At 43.8% G+C, this 27190-nt stretch overlaps 1 protein-coding gene across 2 annotated transcripts; it reads right to left on the bottom strand.

Annotated features, from left to right (window-relative positions):
* Nucleotides 1–802: 802 nt before the first annotated feature.
* Nucleotides 803–25979, bottom strand: LOC141085376 (guanylate-binding protein 3-like). 2 transcript variants are annotated; one of them, XM_073570677.1, is made up of 11 exons: nt 25915–25979; nt 11351–11568; nt 10134–10261; nt 9913–10022; nt 9058–9245; nt 8126–8368; nt 6220–6503; nt 4616–4828; nt 3324–3426; nt 2790–2983; nt 803–947 (listed from the first exon to the last, which is right to left on the bottom strand). In XM_073570677.1, the coding sequence occupies exons 2-11, from the start codon at nt 11541–11543 to the stop codon at nt 831–833; spliced, it is 1773 nt and encodes a 590-aa protein (XP_073426778.1). In that variant the 5' UTR covers nt 11544–11568; nt 25915–25979; the 3' UTR covers nt 803–830. The 2 variants fall into 2 exon arrangements, with proteins under 2 accessions (XP_073426778.1, XP_073426777.1); XM_073570676.1 differs by having other exon boundaries at nt 25904–25976.
* Nucleotides 25980–27190: the final 1211 nt, after the last annotated feature.

Below are 27190 nucleotides of genomic sequence, written 5' to 3'. Positions count from 1 at the left end.
CAGGTTTATTAACGGTGAAAGAAATGCAAAAGGAAATAAAACATAAAACAAATCCTTGCCTGTCCGGCACTAACTAAACAATGGACAACCTAACTACCAACTGGCGGGCTTCTCCCGTCCAGCCAAACCACAGTTGCAGTGGGCACTGCTTCCACTCACATGTGTCTCTCACACAGACAGGCTCTCTGTGTTCCCAGGCTGAGACACTCACACAACCACCTGGCATCCTTTTATATCCACCTCCCATTATTCATTAGCAAGCAGGTGCGATACTGACCAGACTAGGCCACATAGGAAAGGAATCTGGGCGAGATATACCTGCCCTCATCCACTATTCCCACATGATTCTCACACCTTCTACAATATTAGTACATCGAAAAAGCATTTATTCCTCATCTATTATTTTACGCTACAGTCCATGCATCAATCTTCGTCCTGGAAGGAACATTCAGACAATCTCCTGATCTTCTAGCTGTGCAGGACGGAGGGACCAGTCTCCTTTATGACGAAGTACCAACAATGACTATGGGGTCCAGAGGACTTCTACTGTTCCAATATCTTTATCTTCTACAAAGGGACTTTAAAGGGATCCAGATTTTCCCAATTGTATCTGTCCCTACTAAGGACAGAGCAAAGTCCTATAATGCACAGGCACTTATTAACCCAAAAGTGGTTGGTGCCAGCGCATGCCCAGTACGAGACTGTGCTTTGCCTTTAGTTCAACTGTGCAGGTACATGTCTCAGTGAATAAAGCAGTTAAGGGTGATGGCTTTAGTTTATATTGGAAAAATCAGGTGATAGGTTTGTTTTAATTCACTTTTTTAATAAAATTAAATTATAATACATATTCCGGGTTCTGCTCTGTTCTGTTCCCGTAAGTATCGAATTTCGTTTTGCAGGGCTGACATTTTGTCATTAAACCCTTGTTTCATCATCATTTCTTGTTCCTAATATGGACACAAAAACAGAAGTAAGAAGAGGTAAAGATTTTTCAACACAAAAAATTAAAACCATGACTACTTAACCAGTTCAGGACTAGGACATTTACCCCCAATTTTCGGGGAGTTGTTTTTGCCATACATGTGATTTTAAAAGGTGTAATTTGTTTTCATGTACAGATATTCAAAATATTTTTGTGTCTTTTTTGAGGGTTTCATTTGTATATCACTGTCACAGTCTCTTGTTTTTGCTCATATCTGTCGATATCAGTGAAAAAATAAGGGAAATAAATGTCTGTTTTTCCCATTTCATTTATTTTTTTATCATCACAACAATACATTCAAATACGTATGTGAGACCCCCCCCAGGAAGCGGGAACTACTGAACGCAAAACGCACGTCGGGGTATGTGGCTCAGGTCCAGGCGGGATTGAACACAATTCTGGGTAATTATTTCCCTTTTCATTAATATGATGTTTGAATTGAAAATGTCTTAAAACATGGAGCAATATAGTGATGGTTATATTTTGTGCACTTTATTTTATACAAATCTTGATGCATTATATGCAAGCTCGCTATATTTAAAGGCACATGCACTTAATATTGGGGTATACATATATACAGAGTTTTTTTGCTCCCCCCGCTTTTTCTCTCTGTTCTGCCATCATTAGATATATCCCCACCTGAGTCCTCGGCTGTTGTTTACACTCTTGGATTTACTTACATATTTACAACTATGTAACCCATGTAATATATTTATAGGAATTGAGTAATGATATTGATATATTTTTTCTATGGAAATGGAATTTTTTTGGCATTTAAGGACTATTTTCTCCTTCTTAAATTTTATGCTGTAAGTCACCATTTACATGGGTGTAATGATTTACTGGTATTCTTTTAAGATACTTAAGATATCTTAAAAATGTGTTGCTTGTTCTAAAAAAAATATTTTTAAATATTGGACACTTTTTTTTACATGAGCGAGACTGGTAACAGTAATTTGGCATTTTTATTTTATTTTTATTTATTTTTTACATGTTATATTTTATTTCCTTATTTTTCATATATTTTGCACATTGTGCACCCCCATAATGCCATAAAGACCTTTGTTTGGGGGGGAGGAGTGGGGGGCATTTAAATATTTATATTTTCATCTTATTTCCTCTGTAACTGGGGATGGTATATTAGCCCCAGTTACAGGGGACATCCAGCCTCATGGCTGCATTGCAGAGCGGTGTGTATCTCATGTTACCCAGTGGAGCCTCTACCACTCACTATAAACTTCTGTGTATGGAGGAGGAAGCACCTTCAGTGCTTTCTATTACTAAATACACAGAGTTTGTTGAGTATTGGGTATACAGCAATGGGGAAGGTAGAGACGGTGATAAACCGTCTCTGCCTTCTCTACGGGGACTCCGGCTGTCCTTGACACCTTCATCTACAGGATTACCTGAGCTCCTATGCAGGGAGGTTTTAAAATGTCACTGAAGAATAGGAGATGGACAATCCAGACGTTGAAAGTCTATAGGTGGTCCGGAAGAAGTTCAAATGCTGATGAATTGAGATGATATCTAACAAATGTTTTTTAATGACTCCAGTTACCTCACTTTTACAGCTAATAGAACCCTCAACTTTTTCCAGTAGTCTTATGGACATTGTTGGATTTCTCTCAAGGAAGCTTCAAGTGAATGCTGAGATTTTCGGTGGAAGAACCATGAGGAACCACCAGAAAGACTTTAAGGTAAGCAACTTGATATGCCAGTAAAATTTACCAAATCATTCCGATTTTATAATCACATGCACCAGAACGGACAATTTAGGGAAATCCAGCTGAGCTTTACAATACTTTACCTTGAGCTTCTGAGATATGACTAATTCATTTTGCTGAACCATCATCTTTCTGTCTTGCTCCATCTTGTCCATGAGCATTGCCTTATGCTGCTCAAAACTTCTTTCTTGATCTTCCATGCGTTGTTGCAGATTTTTATTATTTTGCTCCATAATTTGTTTCTCCCTCTCTGCGTTCTCGGTTTGAGCACGTTCCTCTAAAACCGAAACAGGTAAGTGATTAACAATCGGTATAACTAAGAATGTATCAGATGGTAGATCACAGTGCCTGGAATCCAACCGATCCTGAGAATGAAGGACCATTGACGTTGATTTACCAATGTGGCCTCTTCATTGTTTTCAATGCTCCAACCAAGTGAATCAGTTTGTGCAGCTTTTCCCCACTTCGGGCCACCCACTTTGTTGAAATTTGGCAGCAAATAGTCACCCAATGATGTTATAATTTGCCCAGTATTTGGTTCCAGAAACATAATGAGCGAAATATTGCGTCAACGTCCATGACATTTGTCGGCGTCACTACGACAGCCCGTCTCTCACCTGCTAGCTGTCTCTCCTTGTCAGTCAGAGTCTCATCGGCTTGAACAATGGCAGCTTCAATGTCCTTATTCTCATGGATAAACTCCTGCATCACTTCAAGAGCCTTTGGTTGCGAAAGGTGAAATTGGTTATGGGGATAACTAGCATAAATACATAAATAAAGGGGTATATCATGTCAATTTAAGGGGTATTGTTATCTTAGACATGAATTGCATCTAATTTGGTATTTGATGGATGAATCTCACTTATCACTTGAATAGACCGGTGAATGGAAAAGTAGCCGGTTGGCCACATGTACTTGTCCCTCCGTTCACTTCTGAAGGAGCTATAAATACAGCTGAGCAAGTTCCATATAAATCCCAAATTTCACTTTGGAGTTATTTATTTGGCAATCCTTTTTATTTCCCACTAAATAAGTATTTGACTCCATCATGTTATACTTCAAAGTATCCCCCAAGTCTGTGCGACCCTACTTATATAGACCCTTGTGTGGTGGTGACCAATACTATTAACATGCTCATATGGAGATCTGTATGGAGTACAAGAGCTAGAGGTCACTGGACACCAAATAGGACTTAGGGTAGTTTCACATTTGCGTTTAAGGACGCCGCTAAGCCCCGTCCCCTGCCGCACCTCCTCTGGTAGCTCCGCCTACGGGCGCATGACGCTGCATGAGTCCTGCGTCCCCTATCTTTAGAATTGGGGGCGCAGGCCATGCGCAGATATGCGTTTGGCGGCGCATGCGTCCTTTTGATGCTGCGCCGACCAGCGCCAACGCAACCTGTTGCAATTTGGTGCGGTCGGCGCAGCGTCAAAAGGACGCATGCGCCGCCAAACGCATACTTGCACATGGCCTGCATTCCCAGTGCTAAAGATAGGGGACGCAGGACGCATGCAGCGTCATGCGCTCGTAGGCGGAGCTACAGGAGGAGGTGCGGCAGGGGGCAGGGCTTAGCGGCGGCCATGCGCAGGCCGTCGCTGCGGCCTTAAATGCAAATGTGAAACTACCCTAAGATTTTTTTTCCACTCCAAAACTGGAAAAGTGCTATCTTGGTAGAAGGCTCTGGGTTACGATGTGTCTGGTTTTTTTCTTTGCTTTTCCAAATTAGTAGTTTTTCCCTCAAAACAGTAAGTCAAATGTAAAACTTCTACTATTGGAAGGTCCTCACAGATCAGATGAAGGATGGCCATTAGAATACCTTAAGAGTTATGGCCCGAAAAAAAAAACACATGTCATTTGTGATGCCAGAGATTTTTATACTTTTTTCCTTTATTTTTTTTTGCAAACTCACCTTCATACCTTTCCCAGGTCTTGTGTTATAATATTCCATAACTTTAAGCTTTTCCATTAAATACAGTTTGTGTCCTCCTGGTACGGAATATTTTCCTGCCAATATGTCTTTCTCCATAGTGGCACTGAGCTCCTGGAGAAGATTTCGGCAATAATCTCTCGAAGCCTTTTCATTTTTTGTAGAATATTCATTCGATTTATTATCAATTAGCTCCTGTTCAAAAAAGAAATGATGAAGATATAATGAAGTTCTCCTTAATCATCTTGGAAACTGTAGTAATGTTATAAATGATGAGTATAATGTAAAGCTGGGAGTCACATGAGATAGTAGATGATTTAGCAGACAGTTATCCCACCTGACTTCCTCATACGCGAGTGCATTGTTTAGCCGATGGTTCATTTTCAAAGGGAAGATTAGAAATCTGCTGCTTCCCTGTCCCTAACGTTAGGGGCATCATAGCTCGCCCTGCTCCCCTGATTACTTCTGATGGTGAAGATGCCAGGGCCACGTACCTTGCCTTAGCTCCTGAACCCACCCTCAGTCTGTACCCTTCCCCCACCCAGGGAAGAGGGGAACAGTAGCGTACCGTAATACATCAACCAGACTAAAAAGGTACTAGGTACAGGGAAAAAGGAAAATATCAAACATACAAATATACACACAAAAGCAGAGGTAAACATCGAGGAGTGGAGAATAGGGTCAAATCAATGTAAAAGAAGGGGAATTAGCACACACTCAAAACCTAGCAACAGTTACAGATAAATCCACCAAACGCCTTCTTCAATAATAACCACCAACAATCTCTAGCCATGCAGCAAAAGCTAACACTGATGAGTGCTAGCCAGGACAGTTTATATAGTAGATTGGAGTGGCTAACAGTGCACAGCTGAGCCTTAATGCAGGAAAGTTTCCAGGAGCTCGCAACTGAGCAGATTAACTACTGCACTGCTAAAAGAAACTTATACAGTTTAATATGAAAGTGAAGTGCTTCTAATCAGTGCAGGAGTATGAGAAATCAGACACTGCAGTCTTCTGGCTCCTGTCTGTCGTGGTAAACACACAATCCCACCAGCATCGGTGGGTTCTGCAAACGTAAAAGACTACTCTCGTTGGATGAAATCTGGAAGTTGTAAAAAAAATAGAGGATGTCCACTGTAAAAAAAAAACAAGAAAATCTATTTACCCAGTTCCAGCTTTGATGTGAATATAGACTATTTGTCATAACTTGTAAAAAATGTATTAACAATTGTTAAATCGGTTTGGAACGCATCATGGACTTGTTACCATTCACCATTATGTCAGGGGCAATAATGGAAGGCTGTTCACAGTCCTATAATGGCAATGGATTATCCAGGGCATTGCACTACTGTGACCAGCATTAATAATTGCCATTCAGAACACAGGAATACTGATATTCAAGTGTTCTCATTGGCGGAGCTAAACATAAAGAAAATGCCAAAAATGATAATAATATGATCAATAAGTTGAAAATAAATAGAACTAATTTTCTTGCAGTCATCAGTCTTCAACAATGGAGCCTGGAGTTCCTGGTAAGTTATTCTTAATGGTTCAAGGGAGGCTTACTGCTTAACCTAGTGACTGACCTTCAGCTTCCGTTGATATTTTTGATTCTTGTCATTGAGGGAACGTCCCATGAAGACTCTAATGGCCTCTTTCTCACATTCCATGTGTATGTTCAGGAACTCTTGTTGTGTTTCCGTAGGGAACTTCGGGACATATTTGTCCATCTCACATTGATATTTTGACATTGCGTCTTGTATAGCTCCGGTATTTTCTATCTCTGCCAGAGCCAGAACTGCATTCTCCATGCAGGGGACTGTTCCGCTCTGAATTGCCGACACATACGAAGCTGTGAGAATGGCTAACACTGAAAGATAAAATTCAGACATTTGGCATTACACTACCATAGTGTTATGTTTTCTATGACTATAAAATCTGTTGTGAAAGTGAAAATGTATTTGTATGCATAATTTGTTTTTCCTTCTTTGCATTTTCGGTTTGATACCCTCCCCCACTTTCTGTACAGAGACAAAGACCCACTCACACTTTCTGTAAAGGCACAAAGACCAACCACGGCATTCTGGACAGAGACAAAGACCCAACCCCCACTTCCTGTAGAGAGACAAAGACCCATCCCCTCTTCCTGTAGAGAGACAAAGACCTGTCCCCACTTCCCGTAGAGAGACAAAGACCCATCTCCACTTCCTGTAGAGAGACAAACACCGGTCCCCACATCCTGTAGCGAGACAAAGACCCATCCCCACTTTCTCTAGAGAGACAAAGACCCTCTCAGACTTCCTGTAGAGAGACAAAGACCCATCCCCACTTCCTGTAGAGAGACAAAGATCCAAGGACACTTTCTATGAACAGAAAAAGACCCTTACCCACTTTGTTGACAGAGATAAAGACCCACTCCAACTTCCTGTAGAGAAACAAAGACCCTCTCCCACTTCCTATAGAGAGACAAAGACCCTCTCCTACTTCCTGTAGGGAGACAAAGACTCACCCCCACTTCCTGTAGAGAGACAAGGACACACCCACACTTCCTATAGATAGACAAAGACCCTCTCCTACTTCTGGTAGAGACAAAGACCCTCACACACTTTCTTTAGAGACACAAAGACCTTGTGCCACTTTCTATGAACAGAAAAAGACCCACCCCCACTTCCTGCAGAGACAAAGACCCACCCCCACTTCCTGTAGAGATACAAAGACCCACCCCCCTTCCTGTAGAAAGACAAAGACCCTCTCCCACTTCCTGTAGAGAGACAAAGTGCAGTCTCCACTTCATGTAGAAAGACAAAGACCCAACCCCACTTCCTGTAGAGAGACAAAAAGCAACCCACACTTCCTGTAGATAGAAAAAGACCCCCACACCTTTTCTTTTGAGACACAAAGACCCACCACGACTTTCTATAAACATAAAACCACCCCCAGAGAGAGAGAAAAAGTCCCACCCCCACTTCCTGTAGAAAAACAAAGACCCATCCCCACTTCCTGTAGAGAGACAAATACCGGTCCTCACTTCCTGTATAGAAACAAAGACCCTCTCCCACTTCCTGTAGGAGACAAAGCCCACCCACACTTCTTGTAGATAGACAAAGGCCCTCACACACTTTCTTTAGAGACACAAAGATCCGTTGCCACATTCTATAAACAAAGACTCTTCCTCACTTTCTTTAAAGAGATAAAGACCTGCCCCACTTTCTGTAGAGATGTAAAGACTTGCCCTCACTTACTGCAAACTATCTTGGCATTTTTGTTTCCAGAAACAGATTACGCCTGACAACAGGCAGTAAACTATAAGTTAGACCAAAGCCAGACTCCTCATGGCCGGCACTATGGAGGAATTTTTAGAATGTAAAATTATCTCATTTTTAAATCAAAATATTTTCTGATTGTCCATTTATCACATTAGCCAATAAGATCAGATTGTCTGTAAATAAAAAAGGGTGTCCTTATTTATTCAAACCATTCTATGATACCTACTTCTCCCAGTTACTTCAGCTCCTCCAGCCAGGGATTTAACACGACTGTGATGTATCATGTAACTGTAGAATCTTTTAGTTTGTTCCACAAACTCTTCTTCCAATTCACTTTCTTCTAATTCTTCTAAAATCTGAAGTTTTTTCGTTGATGCCGGACGGTCAAATACAAAACATTTGTGTGTGTGGAAAAAGTGCAGTATGCACTCGCGGGGTAAATTATAATCCATAATTTTTGTGCCATTACCTTGACGACATAAATAAGAAATGTTGATATAGATTACGTGAAGCCAGGAAAGATGTGAAGACAGTTGACAAATTTTTCAGGCTTTATGAACTTGACTTCTTGCTCGACAACAGGTGTGTCAAGGTAATGCTGTCTCCTGCCTTCATTGCGTCAATGCAGAGGAGATTATCACCACTGTCACCAATGATGATGGATGATGATCCTTCATTAATGGGTCTAGTGGGTAGGTGGAATAAAAAAAACAACATGATATTTACCTCCTGGACCGGCTGTGATGCCCCATTCAGATGTTGACAATTGTGGGACTAAGAATTAACTGGCGAAGAGGAGAGTTTGTTCGAGACGTAAATATCATTTTTTTTTTTTTTTACCTCCCTTGATCTGGTAGCAAGTGCTTTCCCAGTGTTGGACAACCCCTTTAACATTTAATTTAGAAAGCGAAGGAGCAATAAAATAGTTGTTATGAGGTTAGGAAACCTTTGTAGACGTCAAAAAGTGATAATAAAAGTTGCACAACTTGTCCATTTCAATTCTCAGAAAGTAAGTAAATGAACCCAGAAATTACTAAAAATTAACAGAAGTGAAAGTTACTGGCATTATCAGTCTAATGTGATTTTATGGATGTATTTCTTCGTTTCAAAAATTCCCCAACCACACTATTCTAAAACAAATTCTTCCAAATTTATTACCTTTCTTGAGCTCCAGAGAAGACATCAGATATTCATCTTCCGTTATTGCTTTTCCATTCTTCTCCAGTAACAGGGAGAAGTCTCGGACGCACCAGGTAAATGATGGGAAATATCTCTTATATTCCCCGGTGTTGTCGTCCTCAGTAGACGATTTCAGCTTGATCAGTTTTGCCAGTTCGGTGACGTAACTGGGAGACGGCGGTTATGGAAAATGTGAATCGGTGATAGATTTAGTAAAAAATGCAAATTTTGCCACAATTTTTTTTTATACACAGATTTCAGCTTTTCTATTGAGTAAGTTGGAATGTGCAATGAAAATTCACTGCAAATTTTGCAACATGATTGAAAACCTGCCATGTGTGAATGCGGCTCATTAAGACACATGGATGGGTCGTGTTGAAATTGGCAAAAAAAAATGAGCATAAAGGCAGGAGGACTGCATATTACATCTCCAACCACCTCTTCCCCCACCTACATGCTTGTACTGGCCCATAGGGGGACAGATGAATCCCCCCAGTGGGCCCCCCCATCCTCCTATATGAGCAGTAGTTGGCCCGATACGCTTGATTTACTATGTACTGACAAAGGTGCATCTTACTCACCATTTCACGGGCAAGCTGTGAGACAGGGTAGTCAGGAGTCAAAGGAGTGGTCAAGAAACAGTCCAAAGTCAGTTGGCTAAAAGGACTAGAATTACATACAGAGAGGAGGCCATATCTCAGGAATTGAGAGGGGCATAAAGAAGAGAAAAACATCGTTGGATTCAGGAGAACAGCTGCATTTGCACCAGGGGAGAAGAGACAGGCCATCTTTTAATGTAAAAAATAGGTTTCTAAAGAAGTATATTTTGGATACTGTAGCTGCTCCATAGACTGTTGATCAATAGTCCCCAAACTGTTAAACACCAAGGAGCTGCTCAACATGACGGCCAAGGAGAAGATCCAGGCATCGTTCTTACAGTCGCCCTGAAGAACAAGAAGAGAAAAAGATTACTGCTGATCCGCAACACCGGACAGGGAAGGAGGAGACTGATCAATGTCTGACCAATAGGAGACGAAACAGAGGCTGTAACTCACCTTTTCCACATCACCGAGTCCCTCCGTGTCCAGGAGAACAAGTGTCTGTCCGGATTTCTGAGGGTGAGGAACGCACCACATCCAGATCCCTTTAGTCTTTGACTGGATGCTGGATCCAAGAGCAAAACCTGGAGATATTTATAACCAAACAATTTATTTCTGTAGCACATAAGAGCAAATAAATAGCTCATCGCTACTATTGTTACTATTGTACTGAACCTGAGTTACCTCCTATATTATACTCCAGAGCTGCACTCACTATTCTGCTGGTGCAGCCACTGTGTACATACACTACATTACTGATTCTGAGTTACATCTTGTATTACATTCCAGAGCTGCACTCACTATTCTGCTGGTGTAGTCACTGTGTACATACATTACATTACTGATCCTGAGTTACATCCTGTATTATACTCCAGAGATGCACTCACTATTCTGCTGGTGCAGTCACTGTGTACATACATTACATTACTGATCTGGAGTTACATCCTGTATTATACCCCAGAGCTGCACTCACTATTCTGCTGGTGCAGCCACTGTGTACATACACTACATTACTGATTCTGAGTTACATCTTGTATTACATTCCAGAGCTGCACTCACTATTCTGCTGGTGTAGTCACTGTGTACATACATTACATTACTGATCCTGAGTTACATCCTGTATTATACTCCAGAGATGCACTCACTATTCTGCTGGTGCAGTCACTGTGTACATACATTACATTACTGATCTGGAGTTACATCCTGTATTATACCCCAGAGCTGCACTCACTATTCTGCTGGTGCAGTCACTGTGTACATACATTACATTACTGATCCTGAGTTACATCCTGTATTATACTCCAGAGATGCACTCACTATTCTGCTGGTGCAGTCACTGTGTACATACATTACATTACTGATCCTGAGTTACATCCTGTATTATACCCCAGAGCTGCATTCACTATTATGCTGGTGCAGTCACTGTGTACACGCATTACATCCTTTCACATCTTACACATAATGATAAGTACATTTAGTGCGATGTTTCTGTGTTAGTGGAGCAGTAATGTCAATGTATGACCAAGTCTCCCATAGACAATAGTGGAGCAGTGGGCAGTCACGCACATGTGACCTCTGTGGATGAGCGGCGCTCCCTCCTGATCAGTGAACGGATTCTGGGTCATACATTATTCATACGTAGGACATGTTTGGCGCTCGCCTTTATTACTCACCCGTTCTGCTTCCGGCCAGTTTGTTCATCAGATAAGATTTTCCTGTCCGGTATTTTCCTACGATTGCGATCACCACCACCGGCTGTGAGATTTCCAGAAGGATTTTCTCGGCTTCATTATTGAGAACCAGTTTATTCCCATCAACATTTTCTATCAGGCAGATCGGCCATGGCATAGGAAGGAGCGGAGCCATCGTCACTGGTGTTCTTCTACTTCTTCTGTAAGAGAATGTCATTATAGGACATCGCGATGCTCAGAGTCTTCGGCTCAGCTGCACTGTCTATAGAGGGTCTGCGGTGGTCTGAAATCTCTTTTTACAGATTTCTGTTTTATTCTTCTGAATGCTTACACTACAGATTTTTTTTGCTCACATTGGCTGCTGGGTATAGTACAATCTCCACATAATGTAATATCAAAAAAGTCATACAGTATAGTACTAGATTACTAGAGCTTCCTGGGGGAAAAAGTGTATTAGGGCGCCTTATCTGTATGACTAGAGAGTGATAAAAATCATAATAATCAAATCCTTCCTATTTATTTATCATATTACTATTTTTTATCACTGTATAGTCATCCAGCTTCTTTTCCCTTTCCCACACCGTTCCTTCCCATTTATTTTCATTCTCCCTTTTCTTTACGCTTCTCCCTGTGCACGGCACACTAAGCCCCTAAGTCTGGGTTCACATTGCATTGTGGGCAATGCGCTGATGGCAGACGTTACATAGCGGCACTAGCGCTATGTAACGGATGCGTTAACGCACGCATTGCCCGCAATAATAGTAGCGCATCCTAACACATGCCAAAATCGGCATGTGGTAGCGATGATGCGTTACTTCATGACGCACCCTCGGACACAGTCTGCAGCATCCGAGAGTGTGTCGGGTCTAGCACACAGCAAACGAACGCATTCACTGTGCATAGACCTGTATGGGCTAACGCATGGTAGCGCATGGTAACGAAATGCTACCATGCGTTAGCGCATACGTTAGCGCTAGGTCACAAAAGATGTCAAAAATGACATCTGCGTTAGCGCATCCGTTTAACGGATCCGTTAAAAGGATGTCCCTAACAAAATGTGAACCTAGCCCAAGACTCACATATTCTTTTAAGTTCATCTTAATACTTTCCCTTCTCACGAGCTTGACCCACCAAAATGCACCAATTCTGGCATTCTGAGTTTTGGTACCTAGCAATTATTTTGTAGGCATGAATACAGGAATAAAAGTACTGTTAAATGCTTTAGATGGTACAGGTGCTATTGATCTCAGCAGCTGCGGGGTTATATAATGGACCTAGCTGTAATTAATGATAATTAATGTTAGCCCCTTCCCTCCCTATATAGGGGGTGCTATTGTATAGATCAGCCTGCTCCACACTCACTCACTGGTACTGGAAAAAGAGACAACCTCCTATGCCGCACCCACACCCAACTGGTACTGGTACAGACTAGAAAGACTCCAGCTGGACAATTCAAAAACACCACCTCGGAACTGGCTCCTTAAAAGTCCATCAAGGGGTTTCTGGTATGTCATGAGGAACCAGAGGAGTGGCTGCAACACACTGCCAACAAGAGGAGAGGAATGTGTGCAAGAAGATACAAAATCCACATGACAAATTTAAAACATGTTCATACAGTATAAGGTAGACAGCAGTAGCTAAGGAGAGGCAAAACTAAACTAAACAAGTATAACCTCCCAGAACCTAAAGAGGTGAAAGGAAGAGGAACTGGGAAGGAATAGAAACAGATTCACAGCAGAAATTCAACTGGTGTTTACCATGCAAGGTAAAACCCTGAGCTGAAGGGCTGGAACTCCTAAACCGAAGTCCAGTATAATCAGCAAGGAAGTTCAGTGAATGGTGAACATTAGAGTTGAGCGATACCGTCCGATACTTCAAAGTATCGTATCGGATGGTATCGGCCGATCTTTAAAAAAAGTATCGGTATCGCCGATTCCGATACCGGAAGTCCCATTCAAGTCTATGGGACTTCCGGTATCGGAATAAGAAAAACCCTTTCCTGCCCTTGTACAGCCTCTCTGGGGTCTGTACGGGCCTTTCGGGGGGCTGTGCCGGCCTGCCAGGGGGTCTGTGCAGGCTCCGGTGGTCTGTGCCGGCCTGCCGGTGGTCTGTGCAGGCTCCGGGGGGCTGTGCCGGCCTGCCGGGGGGCTGTGCCGGCCTGCCGGGGGGCTGTGCAGGCTCCGGGGGGCTGTGCCGGCCTGCCGGGGGGCTGTGCCGGCCTGCCGGGGGGCTGTGCAGGCTCCGGGGGGCTGTGCCGGCCTGCCGGGGGGCTGTGCCGGCCTGCCGGTGGTCTGTGCAGGCTCCGGGGGTCTGTGCAGGCATCGTCCGATGGGACTACAAGTCCCATCGGGCGATGCCTGCTACCATGACAGTGATTGACACATTAGCCAATGATGGGACAGTAGTAGTCCCATCATCCGGCTAATGTGTTAAATGTAAAAAAAAAAAAAAAAAAAAAAAAATTACATGCTACATACATACAACATGCATACTACATACATGCTACATTCATACTACATACTACATACATGCTACATTCATACTACATAAATACTACATGCAACATACATACTACATATATACTACATGCATGCTACATACATACTGCATGCTACATACATACCACATATATACTACATACATACTACATGCATGCTACATGCTACATACATAACACATATATACTACATGCATGCTACATACATACTACATGCTACATACTACATATATACTACATGCATGCTACATACTACATGCTACATACATACTACATGCATGCTACATACATACTACATACATACTACATATATACTACATGCATGCTACATACATACTACATGCTACATACTACATGCATGCTACATACATACTACATGCTACATACTACATATATACTACATGCATGCTACATACATACTACATACATACTACATATATACTACATGCATGCTACATACTACATGCTACATACATACTACATATATACTACATTCATACTACATACTACATATATACTACATACATACTACATACATACTACATACATACTACATACATACTACATGCATGCTACATACATACCACATACATACTACATGCTACATACATACCACATATATACTACATACATACAATACATTCATACAATACATACATAGACATACAGTACATATAACATAGAGTAACATACTTACCAATACTTGTCACATTGTTCCCCGAAGCCATTGTCTATTCCGGGATAAATATTAACATAACAAACCACAAAAATACTCACCCACGATCCGAAGCAGTCCACGAGTGTGTCCCACGACGATCTTGGGTAGAGAACTGCAGCATCAGATGATGCTGCCGTTCTCTACGGGCTGCAGGAATCCAATGACGGAAGGTAGGTATCCTTCCGCACTGTATTCCTCCGCCACTTAAAAAAAAAAAAGTCCCTAGTCTCACTTTATGCCATTGCTGTGTGGGAAATTCCCACACAGCAATGGCATAAAGTGAGACTAGGGACTTTTTTTTTTTAAGTGGCGGAGGAATACAGTGCGGAAGGATACCTACCTTCCGTCATTGGATTCCTACAGCCCGTAGAGAACGGCAGCATCATCTGATGCTGCAGTTCTCTACCCAAGATCGTCGTGGGACACACTCGTGGACTGCTTCGGATCGTGGGTGAGTATTTTTGTGGTTTGTTATGTTAATATTTATCCCGGAATAGACAATGGCTTCGGGGAACAATGTGACAAGTATTGGTAAGTATGTTACTCTATGTTATATGTACTGTATGTCTATGTATGTATTGTATGAATGTATTGTATGTATGTAGTATATATGTGGTATGTATGTATGTGGTATGTATGTAGCATGCATGTAGTATGTATGTAGCATGCATGTAGCATGCATGTAGCATGCATGTAGTATGTATGTAGTATGTATGTAGTATGTATGTAGCATGTATGTAGCATGCAGTATGTATGTAGTATATATGTAGTATGTATGTAGTATATATGTAGTATGTAGTATGTATGTAGCATGCATGTAGTATATATGTAGTATGTATGTAGCATGCATGTAGTATGTATGTAGCATGTAGTATATATGTAGCATGCAGCATGTATGTAGTATGTATGTAGTATATATGTAGTATGCATGTAGTATGTATGTAGTATGTATGTAGCATGCAGTATGTATGTAGCATGTATGTAGTATGTATGTAGTATATATGTAGTATGTATGTAGCATGCATGTAGTATGTATGTAGTATGTATGTAGCATGCAGTATGTAGCATGTATGTAGTATGTATGTAGTATGTATGTATGTAGTATGTATGTAGCATGCAGTATGTATGTAGCATGTATGTAGTATGTATGTAGTATATATGTAGTATGTATGTAGTATGTATGTAGTATGTATGTAGCATGCAGTATGTATGTAGCATGTATGTAGTATGTATGTAGTATATATGTAGCATGCATGTAGTATGTATGTAGCATGCATGTAGTATTTTTTTTTTTTTTTTTTTTTTTTAACATTTAACACATTAGCCGGATGATGGGACTACTACTGTCCCATCATTGGCTAATGTGTCAATCACTGTCATGGTAGCAGGCATCGCCCGATGGGACTTGTAGTCCCATCGGACGATGCTTGCACAGACCCCCGGACATCAGCACAGCCCCCCGGCAGGCCGGCACAGCCCCCCGGCAGGCCGGTACAGACCCCCACAGGGTGCACAGACCACCGGCAGGCCGGCACAGCCCCCCGGCAGGCCGGTACAGACCCCGGGCAGTCCACACAGCCCCCCGGCAGGCCGGCACAGCCCCCCGGCAGGCCGGCAGAGACCCCCGGAAGGCCCGAAATGACGGCGCATCATGATGCGCACACACCGCGCATCATGATGACGTCAGGCCGTCAATCAACTGAACTTCCGATTCCGATGCCGAATTCCGATATTGAAAAAATATCGGAAGTCGGTATCGGAATTCCGATACAGCAAGTATCGGCCGATACCCGATACTTGCGGTATCGGAATGCTCAACACTAGTGAACATATAAAACCACACCCAGAATGTGATGGGGCAGACCAAAACAGGAAAATGGAAAAAACCTAGAGAGGAGCAAACTAACAAGGGGGAAAAAACACAATTGGAACCATCAGCATTTAGACAGGGAAGAAAAGGCAATATCTCAGCAGACTGGGGAACAATCTTGGTGGGGTACCCGTTGGCCACCCCTTGAAGAGGTAGTTGTAGCGCCCCCAGGAGTATGGCCGCCACAGTGGCCTTGCCTTCCTCCAGGGAGGGTAATGCCAGGCTTGGAAGCAGTGAAGGGTCTCCCTCGCAGTTAACCTATACATGCAACACAGTTCCACTCCAGGCCAGCAGGGGGGACTCTGAACCGGAATTAAGGGGAGGAGTGCTCTCTGAGGGCCAGGAGGAAGGAGTGGTTAGTTAGTGTGAGGAGGGTGAAGTGTGCAGACGTGGGGAAGAAGCACGGATATCAAGCAGAGAGGAAAGGCTCATCTCCAGTGAGAGCGCATGAACTGGAGCCTGGTCTCCACGGTTGTATGGATACTAATGGTCCTGCAACAGACACCAGAGGAGTAGGAGGCTGTAAATGTGTAGGGTTGAGCAGGTTCACAGGATGCAGTGATGAGACACTAGACGGATGGTGGTTTGCAAAATAACTTTTATCTAACTGTAGCCACTGGTGTTATGAATGAGTCATCGGAGGAGGAGAAAACAAAAATACAAGCTAAGTCCAGAAAACCGGAGAGGTTGGTAGCTATCGGATTGCAGACCCCTGATCCTATTCACCACAACTAACAGTAGCCGTGGGGTTTCCTACGGTGCCCTAGACCCCTCGTCACAGCCGGAGAACTATATAAGCCTAAAGAAAGAAAGGGGAAATCTAAACTGCCCCAGAGCAGACCCCAAAGCAATAGACAGCCCCCAACATGTATTGTCGGTGAAAAACAGATGAAAACACAAACACAGACAGAAAGACAGGCTGAGCAAACGATGGGGCCCAACTAACTAGATAGGACAGGACAGAAAAGATGCTGGCTGCAATCCGTCAAAAAACCCTAGAAAATATCCCAACCGTCTGATAGGAAAAAAGGCCCTGAAGTCGCTAGACTTCAAAAACACTATATCAGCACTCAGGTATATTCTGAAAACAGAGCAAAGAGATCAACTGATCAGAGGCAAAAATGGAATTTAGCCAGTCCCAACCAGGACTGGCTGAATACAAACACTAAGGAAACCAGACAAAACCTCATGGAATAATAGCAGGGTAAAAACTTAGCTTTTAGTAGACAGGAACTAAAACTGGATGCCAGAGCTCAGAGCAGAAAGGATCACCAGCAAACCCTGCAGGGCGTCGGCTGCCTTATATACACTCAGAAATTCCAGATGTCCAATCACACTCCGCCTGTTCAGATGACAGGTTCTTCCCATCCCAATCAATTTCACTACCTCTCTTCACCAGCATCAAAGGGAGTTCATCAGACATCAAAGGTGAAGGGGAAAATGAACTCACAACACACTGGGCTTGGCTGAACAAACATAAATTAAAGACAAAAACAAACAGTCCACGCAGGGACTCAACAATCTTAACAAGATTATAATGCCACTTAGCCTTCCAGGGACTGCTGGTTTTGTGAGCGCGGCCGCGTAGAGGTCGCTGAGGCGGCTGTCCTGAAGCCTCGCTACTCCGGGAAGGAATGGGGCTCAACAGGCCCTGAAGAAAGCGATGTCGGTGGGGCGCAACAGACCCTGAAAAAAGCGATGCCACTGGGGCGCAACAGGCCCTGAAGAAAGCGATGCTGATGGGGCGCAACAGGCCCCGAAGTAAGCGATGCCGGTGGGGCGCCACAGGCCCTGAAGAAAGCGATGCAGGTGGGGCGCCACAGGCCCTGAAGAAAGCGATGCCGATGGGGCGCCACAGGCCCTGAAGAAAGCGATGCCGGTGGGGCGCAACAGGCCCTGAAGAAAGCGATGCTGGTGGCGCGCGGTGATGACGCAGTACCACAGATGATCTGAAGCCGTCTTTTTCAAGGAGTCTCTCCAAAAGCTGGGGTAGCAGGCCTTTAATCTCGCCTATGATGAGGTGGCGTATCTTCAGGCCGGTGACGGCAGGGTCGCCGTAGTGGGGGAAGGCTGGGGGGAAGTGTCCAAGCCTCTGCGGCCTGGTTATGTGTACTCACGGCCACAACCTGAGGTAAAGATTCTCTCCCACAAAGGCGGGGGGCAGCGGGGATGATTCTCTGAGAACGGGGGGCGGGAAGCAGTCTCTGGTAACAGTCTCTCCCGTCTCTCTTGTCGGTAAATGCGCAGTTTCCTACTCACAGGCTCCTGTCCGTGCCCCTGCAAGTCACCCTGCTTCCCACCTTCTCTCTGGCTCTCCCAACTCCCACCTCAGCGCGCCCCCTGCTCCTTGTGCCCTAGCACCGCCCCCTGTTGCCCTGACAACTTCAGTCGCATGTCTCCCTTTGTAATCCCCCTGGTGTGGTTCCTTCAATAATCCTGATGGTGGTCTCCCTGGTTCCGGCCCAAACACTATATGGGGGTCCTCCTCCCCACATTTGCACTACCCCCATCTAAGACTCGGAGGCACAACAGCACAGAGTGAGCCAAGAGAGGAATAGCGGCTACAGCTGTCTGCCATACGAGGAGTGCTAGTAGAAGAGAATTAGGAGGAACTCCAGTGTAACTCAGTACTCGGAGTACTTCACTCAAATAAGCGCTAGGAAGGAGACTGCACAGCCCATCTGCTGAGAGAGAATCCCTGAGTTGCTTCCAGGCTAGCCTGATCCGGTACCATCTGTAATCAGGGCCCTGGACTGCATTTATCAAGTAAAGGTACAGAAATTGCACCCCGCTGTGTCTTGTCTGCTTCCTACCCTTCCGGCACCGCTACATCCCCGTGCCAACCACATTTACACTGCCCTGGGACTACAGCTTCACCTGTGGGGAGCTTTTACTTATTTGCTGCACCTTACCATCAGTTCCAGCGGATCTGCATGCAGCGTCGGCTTAACACCTCCCTTGCCGAACACCAAAGGTGGCGTCACGAACTTTTCATTTAATCAATTACCTTCCATCATTCAATCTCCCCCATTGCTTGGGCACCCAGGGCCATGGACCGGGTCACCGCTGCTGTGACATTCCCTTCTGAGAGACCAGCCTGGTACCGAGTACCCCACAGCCCTGGGAGGGCGACCCATAGTCGGGTGCCAATGGTTTGTCATGCAGTCGAGTGCCTGTTGTTCCCATATGACAATTTCTTTTCTTTTTTTAAAGTGTTAAAAAATATTAAAATATAATTCAAAACAAAACATAAAAGTTTGAATAATCCAACATTTTCCATTATCCAAAAAATATATACACACTGCCATATCTGTAAAAGTCCTTAGGTACCAAAATTTTTTAATTATTTAACCCGAAAGGTAAAATAAAAAAATATATATGCACAAGTTTGTTATCGCTGTAATTATACTGACCCTGAGAATTATGTTGCCATCTAATTTTTACCATTGAATTAATGCTAAAAAAATTATTCCCCTCCTCCACAAAAAAAATGGCGGAAGTGCATTTTTTTTAGCTGTTTCACCTCATTTCGAATTTGTTTGCCACTTTTCAGTACAATATTTGATAAACTGAATGGCGTCATTCAAAGCTAAAATCAATCCTGCAAAACACAAGCCCTCATATGGCTGTTTATTCCAAAAATGAAGAAGGGTGAGAAAAAAAACCAAAGCTTAAAAACAAAAATTGTCTGTGCCCTTAAGGGGTTAACGTTCCTCACGTGGCTGTTGCTCCAGTCCCTATTTGACTAGAATCCTGACTTATCAGTGGGCAAGGTGCACATTGGGGGTGGGATCGTGGTAGAATGGCACGACAGATAAAACGGGCATGGTTATGGAGGAACATGTTCAAGCGCATCTGTTGACCAGAATAAAGTTTAGAAAAATTGTCACGTTTAGAGAGAAGGGTGGGAAGAGGTTAAAGAGTACCAAACAATGCCCACATAATAACAGTCCCATATAGCACGTATATAGCAGTGCCCACATAACAGTGGCATATACCACCTATATAACAGTGCCCACATAATAACAGTGCCATATGGCACCCATATAACAGTGCCCACATAATAAAAGCGCCATGTAGCATCCATATAACAGTGCCTTCATAATAACAGTGGCATATAGCATCCATATAACAGTGCCTACATAATAACAATGGTATATAGCACCCATATAACAGTGTCCACATAATAAAAGTGCCATACAGCACCCATATAACAGTGCCCACATAACAGTGGCATATACCACCCATATAACAGAGCCCACATAATAACAGTGCCATATGCAGTAGCATCCATATAACAGTGACCACATAATAACAGTATGCAAAACACAAGCTGCGGAGACACCATCACATGTTTCTCAACGCAAGCAATAACTAGCCAGGTCTTTCCCCGGGAAGGAACAACCACCGGAAGGGCAGTCTCCAATGAAGGAAACCACCTATGCCAAAACATGGTATCCATCCACAGACAGCTGTTTCAGGGTATTGCCCCTCATCAGTGTGGATTAGGAAACTGGCCAGTAGGAGCAATGCCTAGTAGAAGACTGTGAAAAATGAGGATGAATGAACTCATGGAGATCAACATCCAACTCCGCGGAGACACCATCACATGTTTCTCAACTCAGTGATTCTAGAGCAATGCCCCCATCCCTTATGGGAAATATGTAAAACATGCAAAACACAAGCCGCGGAGACACCATCACATGTTTCTCAACGCAAGCAATGACTAGCCAGGTCTTTCCCCGGGAAGGAACAACCACGGGAAGGGAAGTCTCCAATGAAGGAAACCACCTATGCCAAAACATGGTATCCATCCACAGACAGCTGTTTCGGGGCATTGCTCTAGAATCACTGCGTTGAGAAACATGTGGTGGCGTCTCCGCGGTGTTGGATGTTGATCTCCATGAGTTCATTCATCCTCATTTTTCACAGTCTTCTACTAGGCATTGCTCCTACTGGCCAGTTTCCTACTCCACACTGATGAGGGGCAATACCCCGAAACAGCTGTCTGTGGATGGATACCATGTTTTGGCACAGGTGGTTTTCTTCATTGGAGACTGCCCTTCCCGCGGTTGTTCCTTCCCAGGGAAAGACCTGGCTAGTCATTGCTTGCGTTTAGAAACATGTGATGGTGTCTCCGCGGCTTGTGTTTTGCATGTTTTTACATATTTCCCATAAGGGATGGGGGCATTGCTCTAGAATCACTGCATTGAGAAACATGTGATGGTGTCTCCGCAGTGTTGGATGTTGATCTCCATGAGTTCATTCATCCTCATTTTTCACATAATAACAGTGGCATATAGCACGTATATAACAGTGCCCACATAATAACAGTGGCATATAGCACACATAAAACAGTGCCCATATAATTACAGTGGCATATAGCACCCATATAGCAGTGCTCACATAATAACAGTGCCATATAGCTCCCATATAACAGTGCCCACATAACAGTGCCATATAGCACCCATATAACAGTGCCCACATAACAGTGCCATATAGCACCCATATAACAGTGCCCACATAATAACAGTGCCATATAGCACCCATATAACAGTGCCCACATAATAACAGTGGCATATAGCACCCATAAAACAGTGCCCATATAATTACAGTGGCATATAGCACCCATATAACAGTGCCCACATAATAACAGTGGCATATAGCACCCATAAAACAGTGCCCATATAATTACAGTGCCATATAGCTCCCATATTGTCACGCTCACACCTTGGCTGACTGGCGTGAGCCAGGGGGTTTGTGGCCCCACTGTGCCACAAACCAGACTACCCTGGAAGGGGCGTGACTACGACAGCTATCTCAGTCTTCACTGGAGCCTCTGATGGTGAGGTCAGGCTTGTGCGGCAGGTAGCTGTCGGGTGCCACTCCAGGGTGGTGTCTGGCTGTGGCTGCTGATCCCACTCGGGGACAAGTCACTTGGACAGGTGTGACTAACAGGCAGGCTGAGACACTGGGCAAGCAGGCACGGCTTGGTACACTGGCAGGCAGGCACGGCTTGGAGACACTGGGCAAGTGGGCACGGCTTGGAGACACTGGGCAAGCGGGCACGGCTTGGAGACACTGGGCAAGCGGGCACGGCTTGGAGACACTGGGCAAGCGGGCACGGCTTGGAGACACTGGGCAAGCGGCCACGGCTTGGAGACACTGGGCAAGCGGGCACGGCTTGGAGACACAGGACAGATTGGCGTGGTATGAGAAGGGGCAGGTAGGGACCTGTTCACACAGCAGGTGTAGGCAGGAGGGAGTGGTGTATGATGGAACAGGATTTGGAACTGTTCACACAGGAGGTGCAGGTATGGATACAGGCAGGAGTGTGGAGTAGGCTGGCCGGCAAGAGAGCCGGGGAGGCAGAGCGGCTAAGGAGCCGAGCAGGCAGAGCGGCTAAGGAGCCGAGCAGGCAGAGCGGCTAAGGAGCCGAGCAGGCAGAGCGGCTAGGGAGCCGTGCAGGCACAGGGGCTAGGGAGCCGTGCAGGCAGAGCGGCTAGGGAGCCGTGCAGGCAGAGTGGCTAGGGTGCAGACGCACAGATAGGGAGGACACAAGGAAAGACACGGCAGAGAAGGAACCACAGACAAGGAGACTGACAGGCAGAGGTAAAACTGAGTTCAGACAGAGACTCAGAGACAAAGACACATGGACCAGGATATTCTGCCTCCTGGCAGGCGGACAGAGTACAGACAAGGTACTGGGAACAAGACTCAAGGGCCAGGATATTCTGCCTCCTGGCAGGTGGACAAGGTACAAAGTGAGACAAAGAGTATTCCTACAGAGAAGGAGATACACAGAACAGGGCCTGGCTTCCTCAGCAGCAAGATACTAACTGAGTATAGACATTGCACAGGCAATGTTTCAGTGGGAGTGGCGAAACTAAATAGTCAAGGGCTCTAGGTGATTGGTAAGGGACATATTACACAGGTGCACCCTGACTGCATAAGAACCAGAGAGTTCAGGCGCCGTCCCCCTATACACACAGTCTGGAAACATGGAGAGCAGAGGCACAGAGCTGGCAACAGACAGAATTCACAGCATGGCTTGAAGCAGAAAGTAAGTTGGTTTGCGGGGGATGGGAGGCCATGCAGTGATGCCAGCAGGGTTGTTACACATATAAAAGTGCCCACATAATAACAGTGCCATATAGCACCCATATAACAGTGACCACATAATAACAGTGCCATATAGCACCCATATAACAGTGCCCATATAATTACAGTGGCATATAGCACCCATATAACAGTGCCCACATAATAACAGTGGCATATAGCACCCATAAAACAGTGCCCATATAATTACAGTGGCATATAGCACCCATATAACAGTGCACACATAATAACAGTGCCATATAGCTCCCATATAACAGTGCCCACATAATAACAGTGCCATATAGCTCCCAAATAACAGTGCCCACATAATAACAGTGCCATATAGCATCCATATATAGTGCCCACTTAATAACAGTGGTATATAGCACCCATATAAGAGTGTCCACATAATAACAGTGCCATATAGCACCCATATAACAGTGACCACATAATAACAGTGCCATATAGCATCCATATATAGTGCCCACTTAATAACAGTGCCTTATAGCACCCATATAAGAGTGTCCACATACAGTCATGGCCAAAAGTATTGACACCCCTGCAATTCTGTCAGATAATATTCAGTTTCTTCCTGAAAATGATTGCAAACACAAATTCTTTGGTATTATTATCTTCAATTAATTTGTCTTAAATGAAAAAACACAAAAGAGAATGAAGCAAAAAGCAAAACATTGATCATTTCACACAAAACTCCAAAAATGGGCCGAACAAAAGTATTGGAACCCTCAGCCTAATACTTGGTTGCACAACCTTTAGCCAAAATAACTGCGACCAACCGCTTCCGGTAACCATCAATGAGTTTCTTACAATGCTCTGCTGGAATTTTAGACCATTCTTCTTTGGCAAACTACTCCAGGTCCCTGATATTTGAAGGGTGCCTTCTCCAAACTGCCATTTTTAGATCTCTCCACAGGTGTTCTATGGGATTCAGGTCTGGACTCATTGCTGGCCACCTTAGAAGTCTCCAGTGCTTTCTCTCAAACCATTTTCTAGTGCTTTTTGAAGTGTGTTTTGGGTTATTGTCCTGCTGGAAGACCCATGACCTCTGAGGTAGACCCAGCTTTCTCACACTGGGCCCTAAATTATGCTGCAAAATTTGTTGGTAGTCTTCTGACTTCATAATGCCATGCACACGGTCAAGCAGTCCAGTGCCAGAGGCAGCAAAGCAACCCCAAAACATCAGGGAACCTCCGCCATGTTTGACTGTAGGGACCGTGTACTTTTCTTTGAATGCCTCTTTTTTCTCCTGTAAACTCTATGTTGATGCTTTTGCCCTAAAAGCTCTACTTTTGTCTCATCTAACCAGAGAACATTCTTCCAAAACGTTTTAGGCTTTTTCAGGTAAGTTTTGGCAAACTCCAGCCTGGCTTTTTTATGTCTCGGGGTAAGAAGTGAAGTCTTCCTGGGTCTCCTACCATACAGTCCCTTTTCATTCAGATGCCGACAGATAGTACGGGTTGACACCGTTGTACTCTCGGACTGCAGGGCAGCTTGAACTTGTTTGGATGTTAGTGGAGGTTCTTTATCCAACATCCGCACAATCTTGCATTGAAATCTCTTGTCAATTTTTCTTTTCCGTCCACATCTAGGGAGGTTAGCCACAGTGCCATGGGCTTTAAACTTCTTGATGACACTGCGCACGGTAGACACAGGAACATTCTGGTCTTTGGAGATGGACTTGTAGCCTTGAGATTGCTCATGCTTCCTCACAATTTGGTTTCTCAAGTCCTCAGACAGTTCTTTGGTCTTCTTTCTTTTCTCCATGCTCAATGTGGTACGCACAAGGACACAGGACAGAGGTTGAGTCAACTTTAATCCATGTCAACTGGCTGCAAGTGTGATTTAGTTATTGCCAACACCTGTTAGGTGCCACAGATAAGTTATAGGTGCTGTTAATTACACAAATTAGAGAAGCATCACATGATTTTTCGAACAGTGCCAATACTTTTGTCCACCCTCTTTGTTATGTTTGGTGTGGAATTATATCCAATTTGGCTTTAGGACAATTCTTTTTGTGTTTTTTCATTTAAGACAAATTAAATGAAGATAATAATACCAAAGAATTTGTGTTTGCAATCATTTTCAGGAAGAAACTGAGAATTATCTGACAGAATTGCAGGGGTGTCAATACATTTGGCCATGACTGTAATAACAGTGTTATACAGCACCCATATAATAGTGCGCCCACTTAATAAGTACAAGATTATTTTGCCCTTGCCGTACTCTTGCTCGGTTTCTATATAAGCATTCATCATCACTGGGGTAAGTGTGAGGATGATGGGTGTGATCATCTCCTGCCCACACATGACACAGAACAGGATGGCGGATTACCAGGTCCTCACCGTACAGCACTGCTCCCTCTCCGGCCTCCAGTTGTTTGTGTTTTCTTTTGGTTGCATTTTCCTATTATAGCAACGATTCAAAACTGAAAGAAAATAATCCTGTGACTCACAATGAAAGTGAAACAGATGGAGACATTAATGCTAAAATGCAAGTTTCACCACAGTGGAAAATTCCAGAATTTCTTAACAATCGGAAAGCCTGAAGCAGTTGAAAGTAGTAATAAAAGACTGGAAATGTGTATAATGTCTATTTTATATTGCTGTTTTTGCTCGGCAGCTGTCCTGCTGTGCTGGTAGAGGGTTGTTCTGGTCTGGGGTCTATATACAGGGACACTGCTTTGAGGTCTTTATACAGGAGGCTCTAATCTGTATACAAAAGAGTCTATATAAAAGAAGCCTGGTATGGAGTCTACGCACATGGGTCTGATATGGGGTCTCTATATAGTGGGGTCTGGTCTAGGGTCTGTATATAAATTGTCTGGAGTCTTTCTTGGAGTCTGCATATTGATTAATCTGGTTTAGGGTCTAGATTAGGGGTTCACAACATTTTTTGGTCCAAGTGCCACATTCTTATTCTGAACCAATCCCAAAGGCTGCAAACAAATATAAAAAGGTACTTACTAACTTATAGAAATTCTCCAAATCCTCCTCATAATTTCAAAATTCTAAGTTTTGACATTTTTTAAGCTTTAGTATAGTCATGAAACACTTTTTGATTGCTACATGTGAACAAGATCAGAACCACCATCCGCACATGAAGGCAATACCAGAACAACCATCAGTTCATGAAGGCAGCATCAGAACCACCATCAAAACATGAATGCAGTACCAGGAGCAATCCCAGTATATGAATGCAGCACCAGAAGCACTGTCAGTACATGAATGCAGCACCAGAACCACTGTCAGTATATGCAGCATCAAAACTATCACCAGTACATGACTGCAGCGCTAGAACCACCACCAGTACATGAATGCAGTGCCAGAACTAAACTCAGTACATAAATGCAGTGTCAAAACCACCATCAGTACATGAATATATGACCAGAACCATCATCAGTACATGAATACACCACCAAGCTTAGTACAGCGATTAATTGCAATGTCAAGTCTGCCTCATATACAATTGTATTGTATAAATCTATAACTCCCAGTATGTCCTTAACAATGGTAAGGAGATACTAGGAGTTACTTTTGCTAGCCATTATCAGACTACCAACCATATAGGGACCACAGTGCTGATGAGATATAGGCAGTATCATAAATAAACATTTACATT

Source organism: Dendrobates tinctorius, unplaced genomic scaffold (assembly GCF_039654945.1).
Source record: "Dendrobates tinctorius isolate UK_male_01 unplaced genomic scaffold, ASM3965494v1 ptg000028l, whole genome shotgun sequence".
Taxonomy (NCBI): domain Eukaryota; kingdom Metazoa; phylum Chordata; class Amphibia; order Anura; family Dendrobatidae; genus Dendrobates; species Dendrobates tinctorius.
Note: the sequence above shows the minus strand (reverse complement) of the source record. Positions and strands in the feature narration are given on the sequence as shown.

Excerpts from the sequence above, each read along its gene's own strand:
- LOC141085376 (XM_073570677.1), bottom strand. The coding sequence starts at position 11,543 with ATGGCTCCGCTCCTTCCTATGCCATGGCCGATCTGCCTGATAGAAAAT. Across the intron at positions 4,829-6,219 it reads AATATCAACGGAAGCTGAAG|GAGCTAATTGATAATAAATC; the intron begins GTCAGTCACTAG and ends TTTTTTGAACAG. Across the intron at positions 2,984-3,323 it reads CAAGGAGAGACAGCTAGCAG|AGGAACGTGCTCAAACCGAG; the intron begins GTGAGAGACGGG and ends TTTCGGTTTTAG.